The 24,162-nt window shown below is 38.1% G+C and overlaps 1 protein-coding gene across 3 annotated transcripts in view; it reads right to left on the reverse strand.

The window, feature by feature from the left end:
* Trps1 (transcriptional repressor GATA binding 1) overlaps positions 1-24,162 on the reverse strand; it is a 236,252-nt gene that overhangs the window by 169,567 nt on the left and 42,523 nt on the right. For all 3 annotated transcript variants that reach the window (XM_057791672.1, XM_057791673.1, XM_057791671.1), the window contains exons 2-3: positions 22,714-23,642; positions 6,505-7,634 (exon numbers count right to left, since the gene is read on the reverse strand). In XM_057791672.1, the coding sequence (XP_057647655.1) occupies positions 6,505-7,634; positions 22,714-23,640 (2,057 nt within the window). In that variant the 5' untranslated portion in view covers positions 23,641-23,642. The remainder of the gene's footprint in view (positions 1-6,504; positions 7,635-22,713; positions 23,643-24,162) is intronic.

A 24,162-nucleotide genomic window follows, 5' to 3' on the forward strand; every position in this document is an offset into this window, starting at 1 on the left:
GACTGACAGAGGAAAATTAGTGTTTCTCTTATGCAACATTTGGAACTTTCTAATGTGAAGACTCAATATGACCTTTGTACTCACAATGAAGAGAAGAATAAAGAGAGAAATTTAATGAACATCTAACTCATTATTTCTATCCAGGAAAAGGGGAACAATTTGTCCATAGAAAAGCAACTTGTACTTGAATTTCAGTGACTTAGAATTTCTGTGAGAAGGAAAGGTTTAATGGCTTATGCTATTTCATAGAATTGCCATATGCTGTAAAAATATTTATATTGTATCCTTCTGAAATTGCACCTTGCAGTTAGCTTTTAACCTAAAAGTAGCTTTCATTTATTAATTTCTATGATTTTCATAATTCATAAATGGATCAGGAATATTTCCAGAAAAAGAAACAGCTAAAGGATGCTACTTACTTGATAAAACTCTCATGCTGTGGTGATCTGAATGAAAATGGTCTTCATGAACACTTATAGTCTCCAGTTGGTGGAGTTGTTTGGGAAGGATTAGGAGGTATGGTCTTGTTAAGAAAGTGGTCGACTTTGAGGTTTCAAAAGACATTTTGCGTGTCTCACCCTCTCTGCCTCATGTATCTGGATCACTGGATCATAGATACTATATCAGCATCAAACCCTCCTGCCTGCAGAGACATAGTCCCTGTTATGATGGTCTTGGGTTCTGTATCTCTGAAACTGTAAGCAACCAGTAAACTTATTTGGTTTTACTGGAGAGAAATAGCCTGCAAAATAATTATCCACTTCTTACTTTGAGATTGTCTGATCAATATTTAATTTGTAGTTACTATCTATGGTGGAGTGGGCATCTTCAAACAGGTTAAACCTCTTCTAGAAGAAAACACCATGTCATGCCTAAATAATTCCAATTTATGATTCAACTTTAAAAGGATGATATATCATAATAATTAGTCAAAATAGAAATGTCTTCCACTAAAATAAAAAGCAAACATTGAATAGGAAATAACATAAGACCAAATATAAGACAGGCGATGGTGTCTCACACCTTTAATCTTAGCACTTGGAGGCAGAGGCAGGCGGATCTCTGTGAGCGCCAGGCCAGCCTGGTCTACAGAGGAAGTTCAAGGATAGGCTCCAAAGCAACAGAGAAACCCTGTCTTGAAAAACAGAAAAAGAAAAAAAAAAGCAAACAAGCAAAAAAGCAAACAAAACCTCCTAATATAAACTGAAAAATCCAGTCTAAAACTCCTCTTATTCTAAGACAAGGTAGCTATTTTATTTTTTATTTTTTGGTTTTTATTTATGTGTTTTGCAGGCTTAGAGATTGAACCCGCAGATGTAGGCATTGTATGTTATGCACTCTCCCATTGAGCAACATGCCCTAGCCTAGATAAATATGTTGCACACTTTCAGGATCTTTCTGGAAATTTTCATAATTAATATCTACAAATAAAGGTAAAAATACTGCATATTATTTTCTCTGTGGTAAATAATATCCTTAGTATTCTTATGTTTCTTAGGGGCCGCTTTCAAGTTGAAATGCTATGTCTATATTTGAGTGTCCAGACACTGAGTTACTAGACACTATTTCAAAAGTATAAAGTCTCCACAGATCTCATTACAGCCACCATGGCTTCGCTGTGATAGAAACTGTACTCATGCACAGTAGACTTGCTATTTTCAGATTTCCTTAACATAAATATCTGTTTTTCAATATGAATAGAGCACATCATCCATATTTTTTCACTGACGCTTTTCAAAGATAAATGCTAAGCTATAGCCACACTGCTCTGACCATATTCTACATCCAATGTTAATTATTTCAGACTAAAACATACAAACAACACGTTTAAATATATTCATCAATATCACAATGCATAGGTAACTGTAATAGAGAGATTTCCAAGGTCTTATCTGAACATTTCTTGCTTTTATCCCTAGAAGACTGTCTGGGTAAGCAGTAGGTTGATTTATTTGGCAATATTCCTCCTGCTTCCGGTTTCCAACTTCGCCAAAGAGAGCATGCCAAACGACTTCTCCTTTCTAAGTACTTCATTGTTTGTTGGTAACTGCTCTGAAGGATCTTGGATTTTTACTTCTGCAATAATATAACTGTGGAGAAGTTTATCTGTATATAATATATTTTGCTTAGTGTGTGTTATGCTTCTTTGAGTCTATGCATTTATATCTTTCATCAGTGAGCACTAAAAAATGTTTTCAATGTTCCCTCAAATATTGACTGTATAACATCTGTGCCATTCTCTTTATTATTTCTTCTAAGATTCTCATTAGTTGTGTATCTGTAAAGATCCCATGGTATTTCCATATTTTACTATCTGGTTTCAGATTTTCTACCTCCTTGCTGTATCTTCAAAACTTTCTCTATGGGTCTAGAGAGATATCTCAGCACTTAAGCAGACTGATTGCTCTTTCAGAGGACCCAGGTCTGATTCCTAGCATCCACGTGAGGTCTCACAGCTGTCTGGAACTTCAGACCCAGAAAATCCAACACCTTCTTCCAGCAACTAAGTTTATCAAGAAAACACACTGCATGAACAAACATGTAGACAAAACACCCATACCAGTTAAATTAATAAATTAATTAAATTTTTAAATAAATAAATATTTATTCGAAAAATATTGTTCCGATATCTCATTGTGATAAGCTCACTGGCTTTCTATCATTATGTAATCTATCAATTATCCTATTTGTTTTCTTTACTTTTCAATGATTATGGTTAGGAATGGTATTTGTTCATTGACTTCCCTCAGAAATTTATAGTTTCACAATTCATGATAATTTTAAATGACAATTATTTCTTCCTTAAACATGTAACAATTATGATATGACATTATAACTGAAAACCCCTTTATCTAAAGCTCTTATGTATCTGAATCTATCATTTCTGCTTTCCATTTTTCTCACATATGGCGAATCTGCTCTCTGTCTGCACAGCAAACTTTGTAATAGTGAGTGCACACAAAACTTACCTTAACACTTTGTAAGCAAAGATTGATAACTTTTCTGTAAAAAATTTACATTTACTTCTGATAGAGAAGAGAAGAGCACTGAATGTGGAAATAATCTAATCAGCAGCAACATTAAAGTGGAACTTACAACTTCAGCCTCTCCTGCAGATGACCCCACACCAGTCTTGGCCACATCCAGCAGACATACTGGCATTTGTCCTCTGTGCAACCTCACATGCCACACTTGCTTTTCACTTCTCCCTCCCTATGGCTGAGCTCATTCTGAGTGAAGTAAAGAATAAGCTTCGGAAATTCCCCTTAATTTGGGGAAGTCTGGCAATGCATTAAAAGTAGATTTTAACTAGCATGGCTGTTTACACCTATTTTATAAGTCTTTTGTCCTACTTAGGACTGAAACATAAATTATAATACTGGCCATTTTGAGAAAGATGGTGGCCAACAGAAAAGAGAGGCAATGTCTATTGAGTGTTAATTAAATAAAATATCTAATGCAAGAGAAGCAGATTCATGCATGGAAAATAGCTGACAGCCCTGGGTGAGTTAGGGGACATTATAAATATACAAAAACAACCCGCCTCTTATGGAAAGTGTGTATACATGGAATCCACACTGAGCTTCTCCGAGTTCCACGTCAACTCTGTTCAGATGTAAAGTATTTCACACACACTGTACAATTAGAAGAATATGCTGATTTTTGTGACAGTTTAAGTATTGCACATAAAGTACTTAAAGCCTATAATGTTCCACCACAATAACATCAAATGACAGTAGAAGCTCCCTAACAGGGTTAAGATAAATAAATAGAGCGTAATCTAGAATGATAGAACTGAGATAAGGTGAGATGACCTGTTAACCTATTTTTAAAATGTGGCATTTGCAGTAAATACTTTCATAGAAGTTTGAGTTTGAAGTACCTGCATGGCTGTTTCATTTTACATTCCTAAGTCTTCGAATGTGACCAACCTTTAGTGACATTTCCTTATACTTCAGCAATTATGAATTAGGACTCTGAAATCATAAGATCCCAAATTTCAAAAAGCTCTATAAAAACTCCCAGATAGTAGATGAATGACCTCCAATAGAAAAGGTGCTTAAATCAACAAAATTATGTCAGGATATAAAAGTGTGTGTTTTTAAAGTACTCAATGACCGAAGGAAACATTTTATTTAATTTCTTAACTAGTAAAATGCTGGGAGCTTGACTTAGATTCAAAGCCAACATACAACCGCCTTTGGCATATACCTTTAGTTCCTCCTTAGTCTAAAACTATGTAATGAAAGATTAAAATGTAACTCACCTTGGAGCTGTCAGTGTATTGGAAACTACTATGAAGTGAAATGCTCCTGGGAATTCCATTTGCATAAAGGCATTTGCGAAGATCTATGTGTGCTCATTTGTTAAACTTCACAGATACAGGGCAGGGCAGGAGAGAATAGTCTCATCCTGGCAGAGGTTACTTTAATTACTAAGAATCAACTAAATCCTGACATTATTAAAAAATCTCTTTTATGGAAACTTTTCATATCTCCAAAGATTGTTTTCTTTATCTAAGAATATGCTAGGTTTTTTTTTTTTCAGACAAAGCTTTAAGTAGTGACCTAGAGTCCTGAAGAAAATTCGTTAGCCCAAATCATCTGTTTGCTAGGGCTATCAGTCAATTCTGTTGTGTGTGTGTGTGAATATGCATGCACACATATATGCACATATTGCACACACATATGTACATATACTTGTGTATTTATTCCATTATCTTCATAATTAAAGAAAGTAATGAGGATTTCTTCAAAACAGCCACCCCCTTTAAAAACTACTAGATCACCTAAGTTTTACACCACTTCACAACTATATGTGCAAAATATGCACAAACACACCCATACCTCCACATTCACATTATTGAAAGTCAAGAAAAAGCTGGTGCTTGTTCGCCCAGAAATAAATTAACATGCAGCTAACATCGTCGGAGGAGACAGAAATACTCATTGCAAGTGTGAACACATAATTTATTGAAGGACTGTGTCTTTCCTAGGGATGACCTTATAAATTAAACAGTGTAAGTCTCAAGTAAGTGTTTTCTGAACATTTTGATTCACTGTGAACATTAAAGATGCCCTTCAAATTAACATCTAACATTATTAGCCTATTGCTGGACCACTTCATTGTTGATGACTGAGAAGACAAACATGCTATGCCACTAACATAGAACCTCCGAAACGAATAAAAGGCATCGTTTAAAGTCTTTGGGGAAAAAAAAGCCTAAAATAATCAGTTGTTTTAAAAAATCTTTAAAAACACATCAAATAGTAAGTGAAAGCTGACGACAATGGCTCACTCCTCTGACCTCAACATGTAGGAAGCACCGAGGCAGGAACACTGACAACAGTTTGGCATCAACCTGTGCTATCCAGTGAGTTATGCTCAGTTCGGACTATAGTGTGACCATGTCAAATAAATAAACTAGGTAAGTAAAAGCATAAACAATAATAAGAAGAAAGTAAATAAAGTTTTCTCTTTTGGAGGTTAGAGGCAGAATAACAATAATAACACCAACAAATGCTCAACTCTGCACACATTGTATCTCCAAGACTTGAATATCAATCCAGGATCTAAGCAGGTCTCGGCTTAAGCTTGTCTTCCTTGGGAAGGCATTTCCTGACTTGCCATTATTAAGCTATGCTCTTCCTATGTTCATTTCGTGCATAGCCTTCTGTTCCTCTGTTTTTACGGCACTTCCCAATCCTGACGATCTGTAGGGGCCTTGTCCTCCCTACCAAATTGTCAGCTCCATATGGCCAGTGACCGTGCCTAGCTTACTTGCTCCTGTACAGACAGTGCCCGGTACAATGTACACTTCCGAAAGACAGAAGTAAATGCATATATTAAAAGAGTGGTTAATGTAAACTCCTCTGTAAAAAACAGGAACGGGAAACTTGGGAAGTTAAGACTTATAAGAGAAATCAAATAATTAGAAGGAATGTGTTGTGCTGTATATGTGAATGATTTTAAAATAACCTGTTTTATCTGCCCACAAGGAGTGATAGCATAATCAAAATCATGTCTATTAACAAAATCTCACCTCAACATTATGGTTTGTGTCCCAATCAAGGATATATTTTAAATATCAGCAGTGAGAAAAATGTCCAGTCTCATTCAAAAAGAACAATGAGCAACCATCTCAAACAGATTGCTTCCAGAGAATAAAATATATTCTTAGAGAACCTTTCATTTGGGAGCTGTTCCTTCAATGATTACTGGAGGCAGAGTCATACTAGCTAAATTAGTAAACTCATGATCCGCTTCACTGACAACTTGGAAATGCCCTCCATGAGCTGTATAAAACACTTAGGAAACATGAGAACACATGACTAAATTAAAATCTGAGGTCATCATACTAATAAGCATGCCATCTGCTATGCTACAGAAGAGCTTCTTGGTGACTGTCCTGCACATTCAGCCACGTCAGATGCAGACCCACCAATCCCCGCACTGCCCCTCTGGGTTCTATGATCCTGGTGTTTCAGGACCCGGTGCACTTACCTGTAGTGTCTAGAAATCTCTTCTTCCACCTGGGTAATAAAATCGCATTTTGTGCACGAGTGCTCTTTGCTTTCCTTGACAGCCTGCTGCCCATCGGATCCTAGCAGATGGTTTGCCTCTTGCTTGACATCCGACGCTGGGGACTCATGCATGGTCTCATAGTGAAAGAGGAGCACATCTACATCGGGGGTAGAGAAGGAACACTGGTGGCACTGGTGTTTGACTCGGGAACTTCCGGCCACCCCAGGAGACAAGTGCAACAGCAGGAGTGCACAGTGGGAACAATTACTCTTTCTACAAGCAAACGGGTAAGTAATTTCTCCAAGGTGCTTTTCAGGGCTGCAGAGGCCTCTGGGACAGAATGGACAGTGCTTAATGGTACACTTATGAATGTTATGGAGCTGCTGATAGTGACGGAGAAGTGGACCTACTACAATCACATCAGGGCCATGGCTTTTGGAATATCTAAAGTCACAGAACTGACAGTTATAGCTTGTTACCATATTGTCCTCTGCTCCCTTGCTGGGGAAGTCCTTCTTTTTAGCCCCACTCAAGCCCTTTTCTGGCTTGGTCAATGGCTCTCCTTCTACGCTTTTGGCTAGATCATTCTGATTAATAACAGAGCCCCTGGGAAGCTTGTCATTCAGCTCTGGATTAAGGCCGCCTGACAGCAGTGCTCCGTGCTGCTTCCCGTAATGTTCCAGCAGCTTAAGGGAGCTAGATGACTCACAGCTGAAACTACAAAATTTGCACCAGTAATAACTGGTGGCCTCTGTACCATTTTGTCTTGAGGAATCGAGGGACTTGATGGGCACGGAGTAGCCGACAGGGGTGTCGTCTCCCGCCTTGACTGTAATCTTGTCCTGCCACTTTCCAAAGTCTCCAGAGTCGCTGGCTCGAAGCGCAGGGATGGACTTGTTCGAGTTTTTCTCGGAAGGTTTCGCACCCTCGGAGGATGGGAGAGAAACTTTTATTTTATTCGGGTGAGTCTGAAGAAAATGCTGTTCTAGTTCAGTTGATGAGTTGCCCATATAAGTGAAATTGCAGAATTTGCAGCGGAAATACTTGGTGTTGCCTTGGCAATCTGGAGTTTTCCGTCCAATGCCAATGAAGGTTCCACCTGAAGTGACCTGGAGTGTGGAAGAGATGGAAGTTACTTTAGATGTGCCATAAATCCAGTCCGTTCTCTGTAAGGGAGAGGTATTGTCAAGTATTCAACATTTTTTCTAAAATGACAGTACTTTTCCAACTTGTTAGGAAATGGCTTGAACTATAGGAAGGGGGTTCTTCTTTCTCAATTAGTGCCTCATTTTAGGACAGAGGATGAAGTTACATAATAAAAATACTATAGCCAGTTCAAAGAACCAAATAATAAATATATAAGAAATCTATTTCCAACTGAGTGGGGTTGCTCTGTATGACTGCAGAAACATTCAAATTGCAAAGTTTTGCCTTTTGAACAGCTAAGGGTTGCTATCAAAACCAGAGGCAGTGACTCTGAGATCATTCATTGAAGAGATTCTGCAAGGAAATATGACACTCGATCCCTATGGAATTGAGGCTGCAGGCAAAGAGGAGTTCTCTGTTTTAGATGAAACACAAGTCTTAAAGTGACCACATAGCTGGTCTTCTAACAGAAGCTTAATCATGAGCAATGAAAAAATAAAATGAAGTGGGCAAGATTGAAATACATACAAAGAATTTCAAACGTCTCTCAGACAAGAGATGAAGAGAAACCAGGGCTCTATTTTGTTAAGACTCTATGTAATAGCTAAAAGTCACTATCTCCTCCTGTGAATGGGTCAAAGGATTAAAATTAAAAGTTAAAATAAGGCAATGCCCCACATACGTCTCTGAAGTTCTACTGTCTCTGCTGAACTTGAGTTGTACAGTAAGCCAGGCATGTTAGTATACAATAGAATCCCAACACTCAGAAGACAGAGGTAGGACAATGGACAGTTCGAGACCACCCTAGCCTTAATAGGCAGACTCTATTTCAAAAATAGAAAAAGAAAGATGAAAGATTACTTTCATTGGTCATATGTAGGCCTTCAAAGGCACCTTATAAGGAAACCTTCCTCCCTTCTCAGGCCACACTGAGAATATACCTCAGTCATCACATTGATCCAAAGTTCATGCTCTAAAATTAAATTGCTCACTGAAATCTGAAGGGGGGAGGAGGGGAATCTCAGAAAAAAAGAAAGAAAAAAGAAGGAAAGAAGAAAGGAAAAAGGAAGGTAAGAAGGAGGAAGGAAGGGAGGGAGGGAGGGAGGGAGGGAGGGAGGGAGGGAGGGAGGGAGGGAGGGAGGGAGGGAGGGAGGAAAAAAGTAGGAATGAAGGGGAAAAGAAATACTTCCTTAAAACATCAGTGATTTTTTAAAATTTTCACAGCAACCAGATGTAAAGTATAAAACAAGTGGCAAAATCATGTTCCTCCTTCTTCAACAGCTGTTCAAAAATGACATGTGTGATCACTGCTCATATACAAATCATCCATGAGAAAAATCTCAGGCTTCTCAAAATCACTTGAAGGCTCTACTTAAAATGCAAATTGTATGCTCTAGAGCATTCCAGAATGTTTGCATCTCTACTGTATGGAACTAAAATGGATGCTTTCATTTGCTTCCTAAAAAGGCTTAACCTTGTTGGTCAATTGGGGTAACTTCTAAATTCATGTCCAGCACTACAGTTCTCGGAAATCAGCACTAGCACATAAACAGCCTGATACTGACTTGACATTAGGATAATACTTTGGCTGTTTCCACATTCTTAATCAAAAGATGATGATGAAATATATGCATGTGATTAACACACACACATCATATATACTCAAAATCCAAGTACACAAGTTTTCTATCTACCAAGAACAGGATCACTGAGCCAAGAGAAGCAACGAAGGAATACCCTCCAAGGCAAAACATCTGAGAGTAAATAATCTGAAAGATGGCTGAAATCACAAATCCCTCAAAAAAACTATCTACAGCAGCATCCTTACGCTGATCAAAAGGAGCTGAGAGTTGCATTAAAACTAGGTCCACTGCAAAACTTCCACCAGGACTTCCCAATTCAGTAGAATTGAGAAGCAACCTTAGTTTCTTAAAGAATCAAGCACTAGGTGCCATGCTATTTTCAAGTAGTTTGGTGATTTTAACTTGGATCGAAGGGGTAAATACAGAAATACTACTGTTTTATCATAAGAATAAATACAAAGTACAAAAATCTAGAGAGGACGATTTTTGCTATTTTAACTACTACACTGCTTAGAGATATTGAGTTCCTTAATATTACAGACTTCAAACTTCTGCTTCCACAAGTGAGATTCCTGAGAATCTAAAGGATCATTACTACTTTTGATTTTGCAATCTGTAAGTCCCATGTGCATAGCCACACCAAAGGAGTTGAACAATAAGCACACATATGATTCTGAACTAAATATTCACTATTTCTAGGCATGTCAGCAGCCCTTTTGAGCTTGTGTTTCTAACCATGAATTAGAAAAGTTTACGCATAATTATCAATTAAGGATTTTCACTGATGATGAACAAACTTTGCATACTGGATTGGGTCTTTTGAGTTGGTGCTGACAATGTGTCTAAGAGAAGTGTTTCTTTGCCTATAGAAGTGGACATGATGACTCCACTATTTAGTACAGGTCTAATGATTAAAACCTGAATTATGCTGAGAATACATTCCCACTATGGAAGCCTTTTACATGCAACCTAAACAACAAAGAAAACTCACAACTCTTACTTCACAGAAAAGAGCAATCCCTTCGATATCACATAGATTACAAATTTGCTTTTTGGTTAATACCAGTAAATCATTTTGGTATTATACACCACTGAAAGCAAAATAGCATGGGAATCACGTTACTTAAGACTTTTGAGGAAAATGTAATTTCTTAGTATTCTATTCATTTTTCTCCTCAAAAGAATATCTAGACACTATTTGTGTAATTCTTTTCTCACTGGCACATTTACACAAGTCACAGTAAAACATGTCTGATATTCATAATTTGGCAACCTCTGTTTAAAAAAAAAACTTTTCTAAGATACAGTATTCATGTCTACTACCTACACTGACTTTATTTTTGGTACTTACAAGTGTTAGTTTTGATCTCCTTTCTTAGTTAAACACAAATCCACTGTAAGAACAGTTAAGAACTTACAGCAACAATTTATGAAGCATATTATCAGGCAGCAGCTCTTGTACACAGAATCACTGCAAACTTCTCAAATGTTAGAACCCAGCAATAGTTGGAGAAAAAAAAACCTTTTTTCCTAGTTATGATTACATGAAAGAGGAAACAAAGAGCAGAACTTAGTTTCCTGTCTTTCTTCCTTGACTAACCAACATATGAAATTATAATATATTGACATACAAAGCTTATATATATATATACATATGAACATATATATTCACAAGTTAAAACCATACAGCTGTATGTTCATTTTGAACCTAACACGTACTTCTCTATCTCCTTAGCATTTGACTAATGTTGGGCTTTGGGATAAGATGAGAAAGCTGGACCACCTCTTTGATGTAAAGATACTTAAGAGGAAAGATTCTGTATAAAAACTTGAACTGCAGTTACAGTTGCACACATTTATCTGCTTCTAGAGGCTCTCTAAATTCTGTGAACAAACACTGTAGTCTCCTAGGACTTGTCCCCCTCTATAAACATAGCTCATGCTGTACATTTTGCCGTTTAATTAGATTGTTAAAAGCATCAAGTGAGAACTCTAGATGAAATGGAATTTTCCAAGGCAATAAAAATTTTGCGTATTATTCCTTGTGCCAAGGATGGACATGAGTCATGTGTGGGTATTAAAATAAAGATAAGAGAAAATGACTTGCTCTTAATTTAACTTAAATGTTTTCTTAATTTTCATCAATTTAATTTAATCTAACGAGCTACATGGGGTCGTGAAGTACTATAGTAGACAGTACACTACCAAGTAACAGCCACAGGAATAAAAGACTGTTTAATAAAGTGACCCATCCGGTGAACTTCTCCTGCCAGCATGATGAATAGATCAAATAGATGGGAAGTGATGACATTAGTGGCAAATTCAACACACTTTGTTCAAACAGTACTCTTAACATAAGTGAAAGGTTCCATTTGCTGTTACCAAGCTAATGATCTATTTATATTCTTTCTGGACTACAAGAAGAATGTGTTACTAATATTTGGAGTATGTTAGGACTCCCTGCATTTGGGCTGAAGGGATAATGTGATTGAGTACAGACAGTAAGTTCTCTCCAACACCCCGGAGCCACCTGGAATAAGGAGCCATAATTAGTTGCTTCAAGTCTCTCATTGTTTTGACCTTCAAAAAAGTCACAAAAAGCCCTTAACTGTGTCTTTTATACAAAACAAAATGGTCATTTAACCTTTCAAATGCAAATCAAACTTATACATAGATAACAGCCCAAAAAGATACATAACACACACAGGAAAAACAAACAAAAACATATTTTAGCTCATTTACCCCCGAAAATAGTGATCAGTGTTATTCTCCTTTGATTTCAATTTAAAATTATTCAATTAAAAAAGTCTATTCCTTCCATGTAGCATGTTCCATGGATTTTTTTATAATTTATTATACATTATTAAACAGAAATATTACACAGGAGAATTGAAAAACATTAAAAGATTGTTTTTCATGGTCTGGATGAATTCATTTGTTTCCTCCTAATAACATACATTAAAAATGACTAAAATAATATCTAAAGAAATATGTCAAAGGAAAAGAAAGCCACAAAACTCTTAAAACGACACTTTAGTACGTGTACTTGCTTTCAAAGCAGCCGAGAAGGGAGCTGTTTAAACCACACACAAGCTCTCCCTCAGATGTGGTTCATTTTCAAGTACTATAATTGATGGCAACAGAGACAAGAATGAGGGCCTAATTGGAGAGGACTTGAGGTTATGGGCTGATAGTCAAAATGTAAAAACCTTAAAAATAAAAAGCTAAGTTATTACATGAAAATCACTGTGAAAATGATGGACGATCAAATTACTTGAAGAAATCTGTAAGGGAGGGACTAGGTTAAGAGTACTGAGACCCAGAGTGAACCTGCTAAGACACATACGGAATGTTTCTGCACGGAGAGAGCTCCGAAAACACATCCCACAGACCACGTGCGATACCGTGATGCAGAGCTGATAGAGAATAAGATTTCAGTAACCAATCTCCCCACGAGGATCTCTCCACAAGGCTTATCCCTGCAGCGTGTTCTTATCAGTGTCGCCATAACAAACCCCGTGAATCCTTTTCTTATACAGATTTATAATAGTCAGCTAAATGGGAGGGGTGGTCATCATTTAATGTATTCTAAGAGGCACATTTAAGAGTCACAGTGTCGATTCTTTATTGTGCAGATCTTTAAAAATTCAGTTATTGAGGATCACAGATAGTTTATTGCAGTTTCAATCAATGTAAATCTTAACAAGTTTTTTCTGCTGTTACCTGGTATCTGGAATGACAGTGTCATATAGCTAATCTCAACAAGAGTATGAGGCCAGGGTGAATGGATGGCCCTCAGCAGGTAAAAGTGTTTGCCACTAGTACCGAACTCTCCTACAAAGACAGGCACAGCTGTTTTTGTTCCTTTGAAGCCAGTAAGTACCTTGAGGGACACACAGAGAAGGCTATTTGACCTACAGGCCAGCAGCCCAACTCCAGGTTCAATGAGAAACCCTGTCTCAAGAGTACAAGGTAGAGAGGTGGTCTTCTAGGGTACATCTATACAGATCCATACACAGGTATAGCAGGTGGGGCTGCTAGTTGGGGTTTCCGTCCTGCCCAAGTGGAATGGTATCTTAAAGGCTATTGGCTGAAGGAGCAGAAAGAGCTCCCGCAGGACACAGACATTTCTATATACCATCACACAGCATACAGGCACCCAAAAAATGTAAAAATAATGTGGAAGTCCACCTTTTATGGAAGATAAGGAAATAGAGTGCACGTACAAGGTAAGGCACAGTGCTCCTCCCAGGACAATTCTAAGTCTGGTCTGTCTCTCCCTATGGCTCTACATGGAAATCATAAGAAACTCAAGTGCTGCAAGAAAGGAACAGAGGCCAGAGACAGAACTCACTATGGAGCATTGGCCTACTGCCCACGAGTCCGACCTGGCTACTGCCCACTGACGAAGAAAATGAAAATGTAGGGAAAATGAAAGAGGAATTTTAACAAGAAAACTGAGTTTAATCCCTTAAATTACCGAATTTTTTCCAATGAAAGAGGTTGTTTGTAGCACCCGTATTAGCTGAAAAGCACTGGGAATCAACAGGAAATGATAGTCCAGAACACACCAATGTCTGTGATTTAACAGAAAAATCTCACACATGTGGCTAGACAGACAGCTCAGCATTAAAGAACACATATTTTTCTTGTAGAGGATCTGAGTTCAGTTCCTAGAACCCATGTCAGGTATATCTAGCCCCAGTAAGATCCAGTGCCTTCCTTTGTGATCAGACAACTGCATGCACATGTACAATGCCCCCCGCCACACACACACACAAACACACGCACAGAGAATTAAAATTTTTAAACGCATGTAAGCAGATAATAAAAGCAATGGAACACGAGCGGTTTCTGCTGAGTCCACAGTTCCATGACAACGAAAGAAGAGCACCTAACACAGACTGAAAATCCCGAAAGGAGAGGCAGCATGGGAGCTGTGCACAGGCAAGCTGGCATCTGAAGATGGGCCTCCAAGGCAGAACACATGGAACGGCACCCAGGTAGAAGGGTGACGTTAAGAAGTGACAGGGAACAATGAAAGGTTCTCTCAGGAAATGCTGACAAGTTTCTGAAGAAAAAGGAACACAAGAATGGAAAGAGCAAGGGGAGAAAGAGCTTCAGAACAGAAAGTAAGTTAAACAAAATGAAGGGAGGAAAGGGAGCAAGAGAAGAAAAAAATAACAAGGAAGAGAAAGAACGAGGATAGGATAAAGAATGGATAAATGAATAGAATAAAAGAAAGTAATGTGGGGTAGTGGAGCTGGTGCAGCTGGGTGCAGCTGGTAGAAACTCATACGGGGCAAGGGTGATGTCCTGAGCTTGATCCTATAAGAAGCTGGGTGAGAGGAAATGCACTTGCAGTGCCAGCACTCCTGTGCTGAGATTGGCAGCTGGGACAAGAGAATTGCCCAGACACTCTGACCAGCTAGTGTGGCATAGCTAGTCCAGCAGCAAAAACAAGAATGACTCTGCCTGAATGGAATGGAAAGTAAGAAAGAACTTCTGAAAGTTGTTCTCTGACCTACATCACACACACACACACAGAGCACACGCTCCCCCCCCCCACGTACTACACACAGACACACACACTACATACACACATGTGCTAAACATAGACACACCACACATACTTACACACAACACACATGCACACATACACACATACCACATACAAGTAGTTGGGTATGGTGGTACACACCTTTAATTCCAGCACTTGGGAGGCAGAGGGAGGCAGATTTATGAGAGTTCAAGAATAGCCTGGTCTATAGAATGAGTTTCAGAACAGTCAAAGATACACAGGGAAACCAACCCTGTCTCAAAAATAAAAGAAATGGAATTTAAAATAAAGCCATGAAAAGATGGAAAATACACAGAGAATCTGAATACTGAATGTTATTGTGCTGTCTTTGAATTGTTTGATAGCTGAAAAAGGAGCAACAGTTGCTAAACTACATTTGATTATAAATGTTGCTGGATTAATACAACATTTATATTCTGAAAATGCCCTGACTTCAAAATTTAAGTCAAAGGTACATTATTCGGGAGAAGAGGTTTTGCTTTTGTTTCCATGGTGGGGCTAAGAAAAGTCATGTTTGACCAAAAAAGATCCTCTGAATATTCTCTGATAGAAGTAGATGGCCCAGATGATCCAACGTTTCAGAGGCCCTCTGTTGGAGTTTCCTCTGACTTCTACATCCAGAACAGCCTCAAGATTGTTGGTTGAGATGATCAAGCTTCACAGAATATTTCAGTCAAGACTTGATCATAATTCTAAATTTTCTTTAGGTCCCCATAAGATTATCAGCATGGCCAATCAGCATGAAATAGCCTAGAAAAATATGTCCACATCCCCCTAAATGGATTATGGATGTTTGTCTCTGTTTAGCGTGTTGGTTTCAAGTTGTAGATAATGGTCAGGAAAAAAGTTATAGAAAGGAGATTAGATTCAGAGTTCTTGTTTTGAAAAGAAAAACAAAATGGGGAAGTACTGTAGGACAATGATCCTGTACCCTTTAAAGATTTGTCACTTTATTGGTTTAATGAAATGCTGATTGACCAGTAGCCAGGCAGGAAGTATAGGCAGGACAACCAGAATAGGAGAATTCTGGGAAAAGGAAAAGTCATTTTGCAGTCATCACCCAGAAACAGAGGAAGCAAGATGAGAATGCCTCACTGATAAAGGATACCAAGCCACGTGGCTAACACAGACAAGAATTATGTGTTAATGTAAGACGTAAGAGTTAATTGATGATAAGCCTGACCTAAGAGGCCAACCAGTTTATAATCAATGTAGGCCTCTGTGTGTTTCTTTGGGACTGAATGACTGTGGGACCAGGTGGGAACAGAAACCTCTATCAACACATACACACCACACACATCCACATATCACACACACTACCACCACCACAAAGAATATATTAATACTTTTTCAAAGAGAAAACAACCTGAATTTACTTAATAAACATAATTAAGATGGACACAACAAGAATAAAGAACAGCAGAACAATCTCTCAACTGTTTGGAGTAATAGCAGAAATCTAAAACAAAGCCAGGATACCCAGCTTGACTTACTAAAAAGGAACTATAAATGAAAAGTGGCAAAAGAAGCTCTGATAACTTCAGTTTACATATATTGACTGGGAAATAAAAATGGGATGTCAAAGTAGGACTGCCCATGAGGTGGAAAGCCATCATTTTGGGGGGATTCCTGGGCTACTGAATACATGAGAGAATCCTAGTGATCTTTAAACCTGTGCCTACCATGAGAAAAGAGGGGTGCTGGACAGGTAGGGATCTCAATTCTTCAGCTACACACAGCATCCCACACTTTTCCCACTTGCCGTGAAATCACAAAGCTCACAGCAAGGTGATGGCGTGCAGCATGCTCAAATTAAACACTCTAAAGGCGTTTTGATTGGTTTTCTGCTTCCACACTCGTCCCCATTCCTAATGTAGGCAGAAGGTGGAAGTTTCATTACACGGCCTTGGAGAACTTGATTGGGAAGCGAGTGCCTCTCCTTATCATTAGTCTTCACAGGCATACCAACTGACTTGTGCTCGGTAAGGAGAGGAGAAGACTACTCTCGCATGATCTCTCATATCATCCGTTCTTAAAACAAAGACCTGTGAATGAGGAGACTGTGAAAGAAAACAACTGAATACAGGACCCATCCCTTCATTTGGAAAGAACACTGCAGTCTTAATGGAGAAAGTCAAAATTTGTCCTGTACCCTCTCTGTCACTGCTAGTGTTTGTGGCAAAAGAATCAGTGAAAATGAATTACAGTAATTAAAAAAAGAAAGAGACAAAGCGACACATTTAATTTCCTTTTCAGTGATTTCAATTATAAGCCAAGTAAATTTCAATAAAGCAGCATCATACCGCATGGATTAGATAACACATAATCTCAAAGTGATCTCATTTAAAATGATTCAGCATGAGGATCAAAGAGCCCACCTCGTCTCCCACTCTTTTCTATTGCAGTAAATGCAGTTTCCTTTTGGGAAGCAGTGTATCGCAGTAGTTATGCAGCCAGGCTTTTGCAGCCTATCTATCATGGTTTACACCCTATCAACCCTAGTTGTGCAATTCTCTGCTCGTGGGCATGGTACTTTAATCCTTCTCTGTCTGTTTCCTCTTTCCTTCTAATGGACATAATGGTAGTGTCTACTTCAAGGGTTTTTATGAAGATGAGTTGATTGATGCACATAAAGAACTCAGGGACACATAAGCACATAAGAAACCCTTAATAAATGCTAGCTATTATTAAATGCAAATCTAAAACTGTGGGAGGGAGGCTATGTGCAATATTTATTATGTAAACTTAAAGATGATGAAAGAAGAGTAGATCAACTTAAAAATACTAAAAGCATAAATGCTGCATTTGGTGCTCAATAAAATGAAAGTTTGAGGGTCTGAAAAGGCAGAATATATTTGTTAAGATTGGAAGTCATAGGATTAATAAGATGTCACTAAGTCTTTGGTCTAATGATTCTCAGCATAAAGAAAATCAGAAAATGAAATGCTACTGCATCTCTCTCCAAATTTCCCTCTAGTTGGGGTACTCACTGTAGATCCTGAAACAGCTGCAAGTTTGCTGGAATTACAGTGGCCCAAGGAAGGAAAAGCACTCGATAATCTGCCAACTTGATATAGTTAGCAGAGAAGGCCATTTGGGAGATAAAACTTTTCTTAAAAGTTGGATGAGTCTAAATTTGATTGGATGCACTGATAATTATGTTTTTTTATTCTAAACATTCTGCCTTGAAAGAAACACTATTCTAGAAAATTGTACTCATTCTTTAAATGATAACAAACAAACCAAAAATCAAAGAGGAGTAGACATTTATCATACCACTCTTCTGTTAGCACAGCCAAATGGAGATTTAACTGCCACACAGGTAAATGGATTAGTTAGAATGGTCAAACTTCTGCGGGCAAGGGGGGGAGGGTGCTTACATTATCCAGCTCAGCCATCTCGACTGATGAAAATAACCTGGTAAATGCCAGAGCTTTGCTTTGCTTTACTTTATGGCCTTGGGGTGAGCATATGTTTTATTTTGCACACTTTATTACTTGTTAAAGAGATACAGCCCGAAAATGACTCTGGATTCACATGTCAAATATTCTGTACACCATAGACAGTCTGGATTGATTAAAGTCTCATTCACCAGTTTTTTTCTAAAATGCAATAGTCCTTAAACTTGGAGAAACAAAGAAACAGAACCTGCTAAGATCTACAACTTCCTTTATACTCCAGATCAAAGGAAACTGCAAAGCAAAAAATAAATATTTGGAAGTAAAATTCAAGACAAATCAAAATAAACCACAATGAGATTAATGGTCCCCGGTGTTTTGTTTTTGTTTTTTCTTTTACTATTTTAATCGAAATTGTAATTCCAGCATTCAGTTGAACACACATATATGTTAAAAAAAATAGAGAGAGCTCCTATGGTTAAATGTGCTGAAAATATAAAAACAAAGGGCAGTTTCCTATCACTTAAATCTGCTCTTCCTGTTTCTAACATGACATATTGTACAACTGGGATAAAAATATTTACAAAGCAGGAATGCAGTACTCCTGATTCAGACAGAAGAGACTCCTTGGTAAGTTAAGAAAGGGGTCCTTCCAGTAAATGTAGGGTTTCACTAAAGGCCAAAAAGAAGGTCCCAAATGGAACCCAGTAGCTACTTTCGTGGAGTCTTGAATAATGCAGAAGGACAGAAAAGATCAGCTAACATGGGAAGGTTTTGTGTGCATCTTGAGCTTTTATCAACGTGGAATAGTGTAAACACTTTCCCGTGGGAAGCACAACTTGACAGGGCTCCTAATTTTATAACCTGATCTGAGAGCTAAAAGCTCCCCCATAAAGATGATGCAAACGCCCTAATGCGCAGCACATTAAGCCCTAATGAAACAGCAGAGTCAGCGTGGTTAATGCAGGCCTCCATTCAGAGAAGGTTTAAATATAAGCATAATAAAGCAGATTAAAAAGAAAGAGGCTGTAATTACTTTTTAAAGAACTCAATCTCTTGTCCTATTATTGGTGCACTTGCGAGCCTCAAAGGCTGAATACAGATAGTAAAAATTACATGAGGTTTCCCAATCATGCCATATCCATTATTTTCAAATATGTAGGGGGAAAAAAAGAACCCTGATAAAACACAGAGTGTGTGGGGGGTGAAACATTGGAATCTAGCAGCCTTATCCATTCAAGTAGCTCAGTGCTAGGCATTATCTTCTTTTGCTTTTTGTTGTTGTTATTTATGTATGTATTCATTTATTTGTTTGGGTTTTTTTTTTTGGTGTTTATTGGACTCAATTGTTTTTAGTTTGGGTTGGGGGTGAGTCATTTTTTTATTTTTTATTTTCCATAAAAGGATTATCTCTTTTCTGTTTGCAGGGCTATGCACATTACTGTATGGTATTGGATCTCATGAATTCCTCAGACCTAGAAAAGATAGTTGTGATTCTATAGTGGTCACTGCAGGTGGTCTTTGCCTATTTCTGGCTCACTGTCTACAGAAAATGTAAAAAAATCTTTTTGACATTATTTTTACAAAAATAACCATAATTCCTTGGCCAGTTGTTTAACTACTATTTACATGGATGTGAAACTGTCGTACAATATCTGTGCTATTGGATTTTCAAATGTTCCCCCAGATAGCATACATTTTTGGTTTATAAAGTATACATTAAAATCTAAGACACTGCATAAATTACTCTATCTTCCAAACTGGCTATCTTGTATTTATAGTTAAGTTGGTTCGATTTATATGAAACCATCATGTCAAACCAAACCATAGATCAAAGCCACATAGTCCTCTGAGTTTTTTCCTCTTTCCTTTTTCTTGATCTTGAGGGATATAAAACTATCATTAACAGCCAACAGCTCTGAGCATTTCCTAAAAGCCAATTTAATTGAAAAAGATTAATGAATTGTTCATCCATTCTATAATTGACTTAAATTGTGTAGTTCAGTAAATGATTCCTGAAATTGTTCATAATACTGGTGTCTAGGAAAATACTTTATCAGAATATATATAAGCTATTAACTCATAACATGCATTTGTTATATGGATGCATAGATATACATATTTCCTATGAAACTCTGCGTTAAAAAATTCACTACTCAGTATTTTAGCTCAGGAAGTTTTAACCAACACAGTTCAAGGGTCTAAAGAAAGAACTACTAAAGAGCATTTCTGCGGCATAAATACATTAGAGAAAAGAATATTCAAAACATTGCTTTATTATTGAGTATATGTAGGAGTATATGAGTATATGGTTTGTGGTTCAGTGTGGAAACTAATTAGTTATTCATCTTCAGACATGCTTTTGCATGAATATCAGGTATGTAGTTCAAACCATATATGTTCAAAATCATCATTGGTCTATAATGTACTTGGTTCTCTCTTCACAAAATGGGGTTGCGTTTCTTTAGATCTGGCCCCAAACCCATTCATGTCTTTGAAATAACCGCCCACTTTTCCCATGGATTGTTTTAATCTACTCGTAGCAACACCAGTTCTCTTCAAATCAAGACGAAAATAAAAGAATTCTGCCCAGATCACCTTCCTGTCCATGGGGTCCTCTCACTTTCCTTCTTTGCTGCGTGCAGAGCGGGGATGCAGTGCACAGCCCAGTCCACGATCAGCTGTTTTATTTCCAAACTCAGATAGCTCGCACATCTGTTTCATTTCCAAAATCACTGCCCAGGAAAAGTGTTCCACCCAAACATAAACTTTACTATAAATAACTAAGAACTTAACAAATAACTATTTGGGGGAAATGGAAGTGTGTTTAAAAATCTGAATTCTTCCAAACCCTAGGCCTTAGTAATCTTTTTAGAGCCTTCCTGACAGCCGGGATCAGCTTCCCTCAGAAGTCGTCCCCAGAGTGAACAAATTGAAACTGCCGGAAATCCAGGTATTAACATCATATTACTTGCTAATTATAAAACACCGTTTCACACAGTGACATTATGCACTTCCAACCCTTTTATCTAAAACACGTATTTGCTTTCCAAATCAGAGTTTGACAGCAGAGTCTATCTGACATAAGACAGTGAAATGATCTTTAATAAGACAGGAGCTCAAAGCATGTAGCTTCCATGCATAATAACTATGTTGCCTTAATTTGCAGCTCCACAGAAATAATTCTATTTGCAGAAATTCAATGAGCAAATGGGAACTTTAAAGATGAAACTGCCTTCTTAAGTTTTCTCCCCTTTGAAATGGCGATGACCAACCTGACACTGGAAGGACTCAGAATTTCTGTCTATATCCTTCATACAAATATTGCAAAACAGTTTTCTGCCTATCCTCTGTAATTCCTTTCTATGTCCTTCTTATCGACACTAGGTCAGTAGAAAGCATAAGAACGAAATACCGTGGATTGGAAGCTGAGAAAAATGAATATTAAGGGGTGTCCCTGGCAAAATAGGTGCTAAGGGAATGCAGTAGTCCAATGGTACTTTTGAAAATTCATAGATAAGGAGAGCATTTAACATCCCATGCTTTTTGATCTCCCTAGCTCAATAAGTCAATAAGATTTATAGAATGTAGCAAAACCTAAGACTCTGTTGGACTGGCCATGAGCTTCAACGGAGCTTAAATCACCAAGATTAAATTAAAATTAAATACTGAATATCTTCACATTCACTTCCATATTTCTTTCAAATTAAAAATATTACATATTAGGGCTTTTCATACCTATGATGTCAACTGAGGGCAGAAGAATAGATGAAAACAGTGTACGGGTTTCAATAAAAGTGTAAGCCTAAATCATTACTAACTGCTTTCATAAATGATTGCCATTCTCCTTAAGTGGACAAAAGAATGCCTTCGTGGCTTACTTCAAAGTCATTCTGAGCACTCTACGACTTACAGTCTCACTGAGGTTTTCAATCAATGCAAAATGTTGCTTCCAAATATTCATATGCAATTATTTTGATCTATCAAGAGTATATCTCCAATCATTGTCAATATGACCCAAACCTAATTAGACTAACTATAAAATCAAGTCCTACTCTAAAGCACAAGAAAGACTGACCCAGGAGGAAGATTATAGGAGGAGCCTGATAGTCTGAAACTAGAACAAGGCAATGACTTATGATCATGTTTGTGTATTCATAGGTCTCTACAATGGTTGGAAGGCAGAAAACACCCAACTATCATGAAGTAGATCAAGAAATATGAACTTTAGCTAATTCCATGAGAGATTTTTTTTCCAAACCTACTGGGAATTCTGGACTTTTTTCACCCCCACAATGAGAAGGTCAAGTCAACTCTGAGTACATATGTGAATGAAGCCACAATAAAATATGCATATCTTTTCTATAGGGTGTAAAATTTTTCTTATCTGGGCCCTCTCTTTGAACATAAAACTATGAATTCACATCTCATCACTAACTCCTTGTTTCTTCTCCTAGAAATCACAAGAGAAAACACGAACCTGTACATCATAGGTGCCGTTTAGTAAAGCGGGCCGTGAGGGGCTGATGTCCTGCAGCACACCCGGAAGCACAGAGCGGTTGACCTTCTGGAAGTCTTTGGAATGGCTGAACTGCACCATGTTATGGAGGGCTAGGATTTTGCTGTCCAGCTCAGCATCCTGCCTGGTGCGATTATGCAGTCCTAAGTGATACTTTCGGAAGTGCTTAATCAGATCTGTGGGGTCATTGCCATAATAACCGTATCCACAGATATTGCATTTAAAGTCCTGAAGCTCTGGAGACAGAGGTGCCGGGTCTGGGTTGTCATTCACCAGTAAGTCAGTTTTGGGTTTACTCAGTCTTACACCCCCATCTGAAGGCACTTGTGGGTTTTTTGAGGCCACGGAAACCGGGCTCAAACCTTGACAATTGGCCTGACTACTCTGCACTGGCCCTGTTTCCTCGGTAGCCTTTGGTGACATTTTATGCTCTTCTTTTGTCTCCAATGAATCCCCTGATGGGGTGCAGGCCATATCTTGAGGGTCATCTGCCTCTGCTCTTTGAGGAGACTTCAAGGGCTCGCAGACTCCCCCAGCAGCTGGAGATGAGAAAGCCAACATATTTCTGTCTGTTACCTCATCATGCGGGAAGGAGGCAAGGTTTCCTCCCTTACTCGGGCTGTCATAATTGAAGCCAGCCTTCTCACTCAGGCCTGAGATTTGCAAGTCCTTCTTACTGCTAGGAGATGGATCTTGGCCATGCGCGCTGGGCTCCTCTTTCGTGTTCAGTTCTGCAGCATCGCTGTGGTCTGTATTTTCTGACATCTGATCTGCAGAAAACTCTTTGTCCTTTGCAGACACCTTGCTTTCTGTAGCTATTGGCTCCGGGGTGTGACCCTCGCCTTCACTAGCAACGTTTCTCAGAGGGGGGTTCTTTTTCCGGACCATATCTGTGAACACATGGGGAAAAGAAAGGGGCTTGGTTATTTGAAAATTACAGACAGGTAGCCCATTCTGGGGTCTTCTACTTAGGCAACTCAAAGGCTAAGGTGCACAACAAAATAGTTCCCCTAAGGGAGGAAAAAAGCATCAAAAATGTCAGAATGGAAAAGGACAGAGAGGCAAACAGATAAAAGCAAATTATATTTGATATTTTAACACAAAGACTGGCTGATATATTCTTTTAAAACATGCTATGAATATTAAAAGACTCATTATTATCCACACTATTAATTATTCCTACCCTCTTATTTTTTGCCTAATTTCCTTATATTCAATTTTTGTCAATGGTAAGTACACATATATTTATAGATGCTATAGATTTTATATATACAGATATGCTATGGTTATAGAACATACATGTACAAGTTTAACTTTACAAAACACAGACTGCATGCTTGCTTCCATGAAAAATGTAAGTAAATATGGATATAATTACTACAATGGAATATTGTCACACTAATAAGAATA

This window comes from Chionomys nivalis, chromosome 17 (genome assembly GCF_950005125.1).
Source record: "Chionomys nivalis chromosome 17, mChiNiv1.1, whole genome shotgun sequence".
In the NCBI taxonomy this organism is placed as follows: Eukaryota; Metazoa; Chordata; class Mammalia; order Rodentia; family Cricetidae; genus Chionomys; species Chionomys nivalis.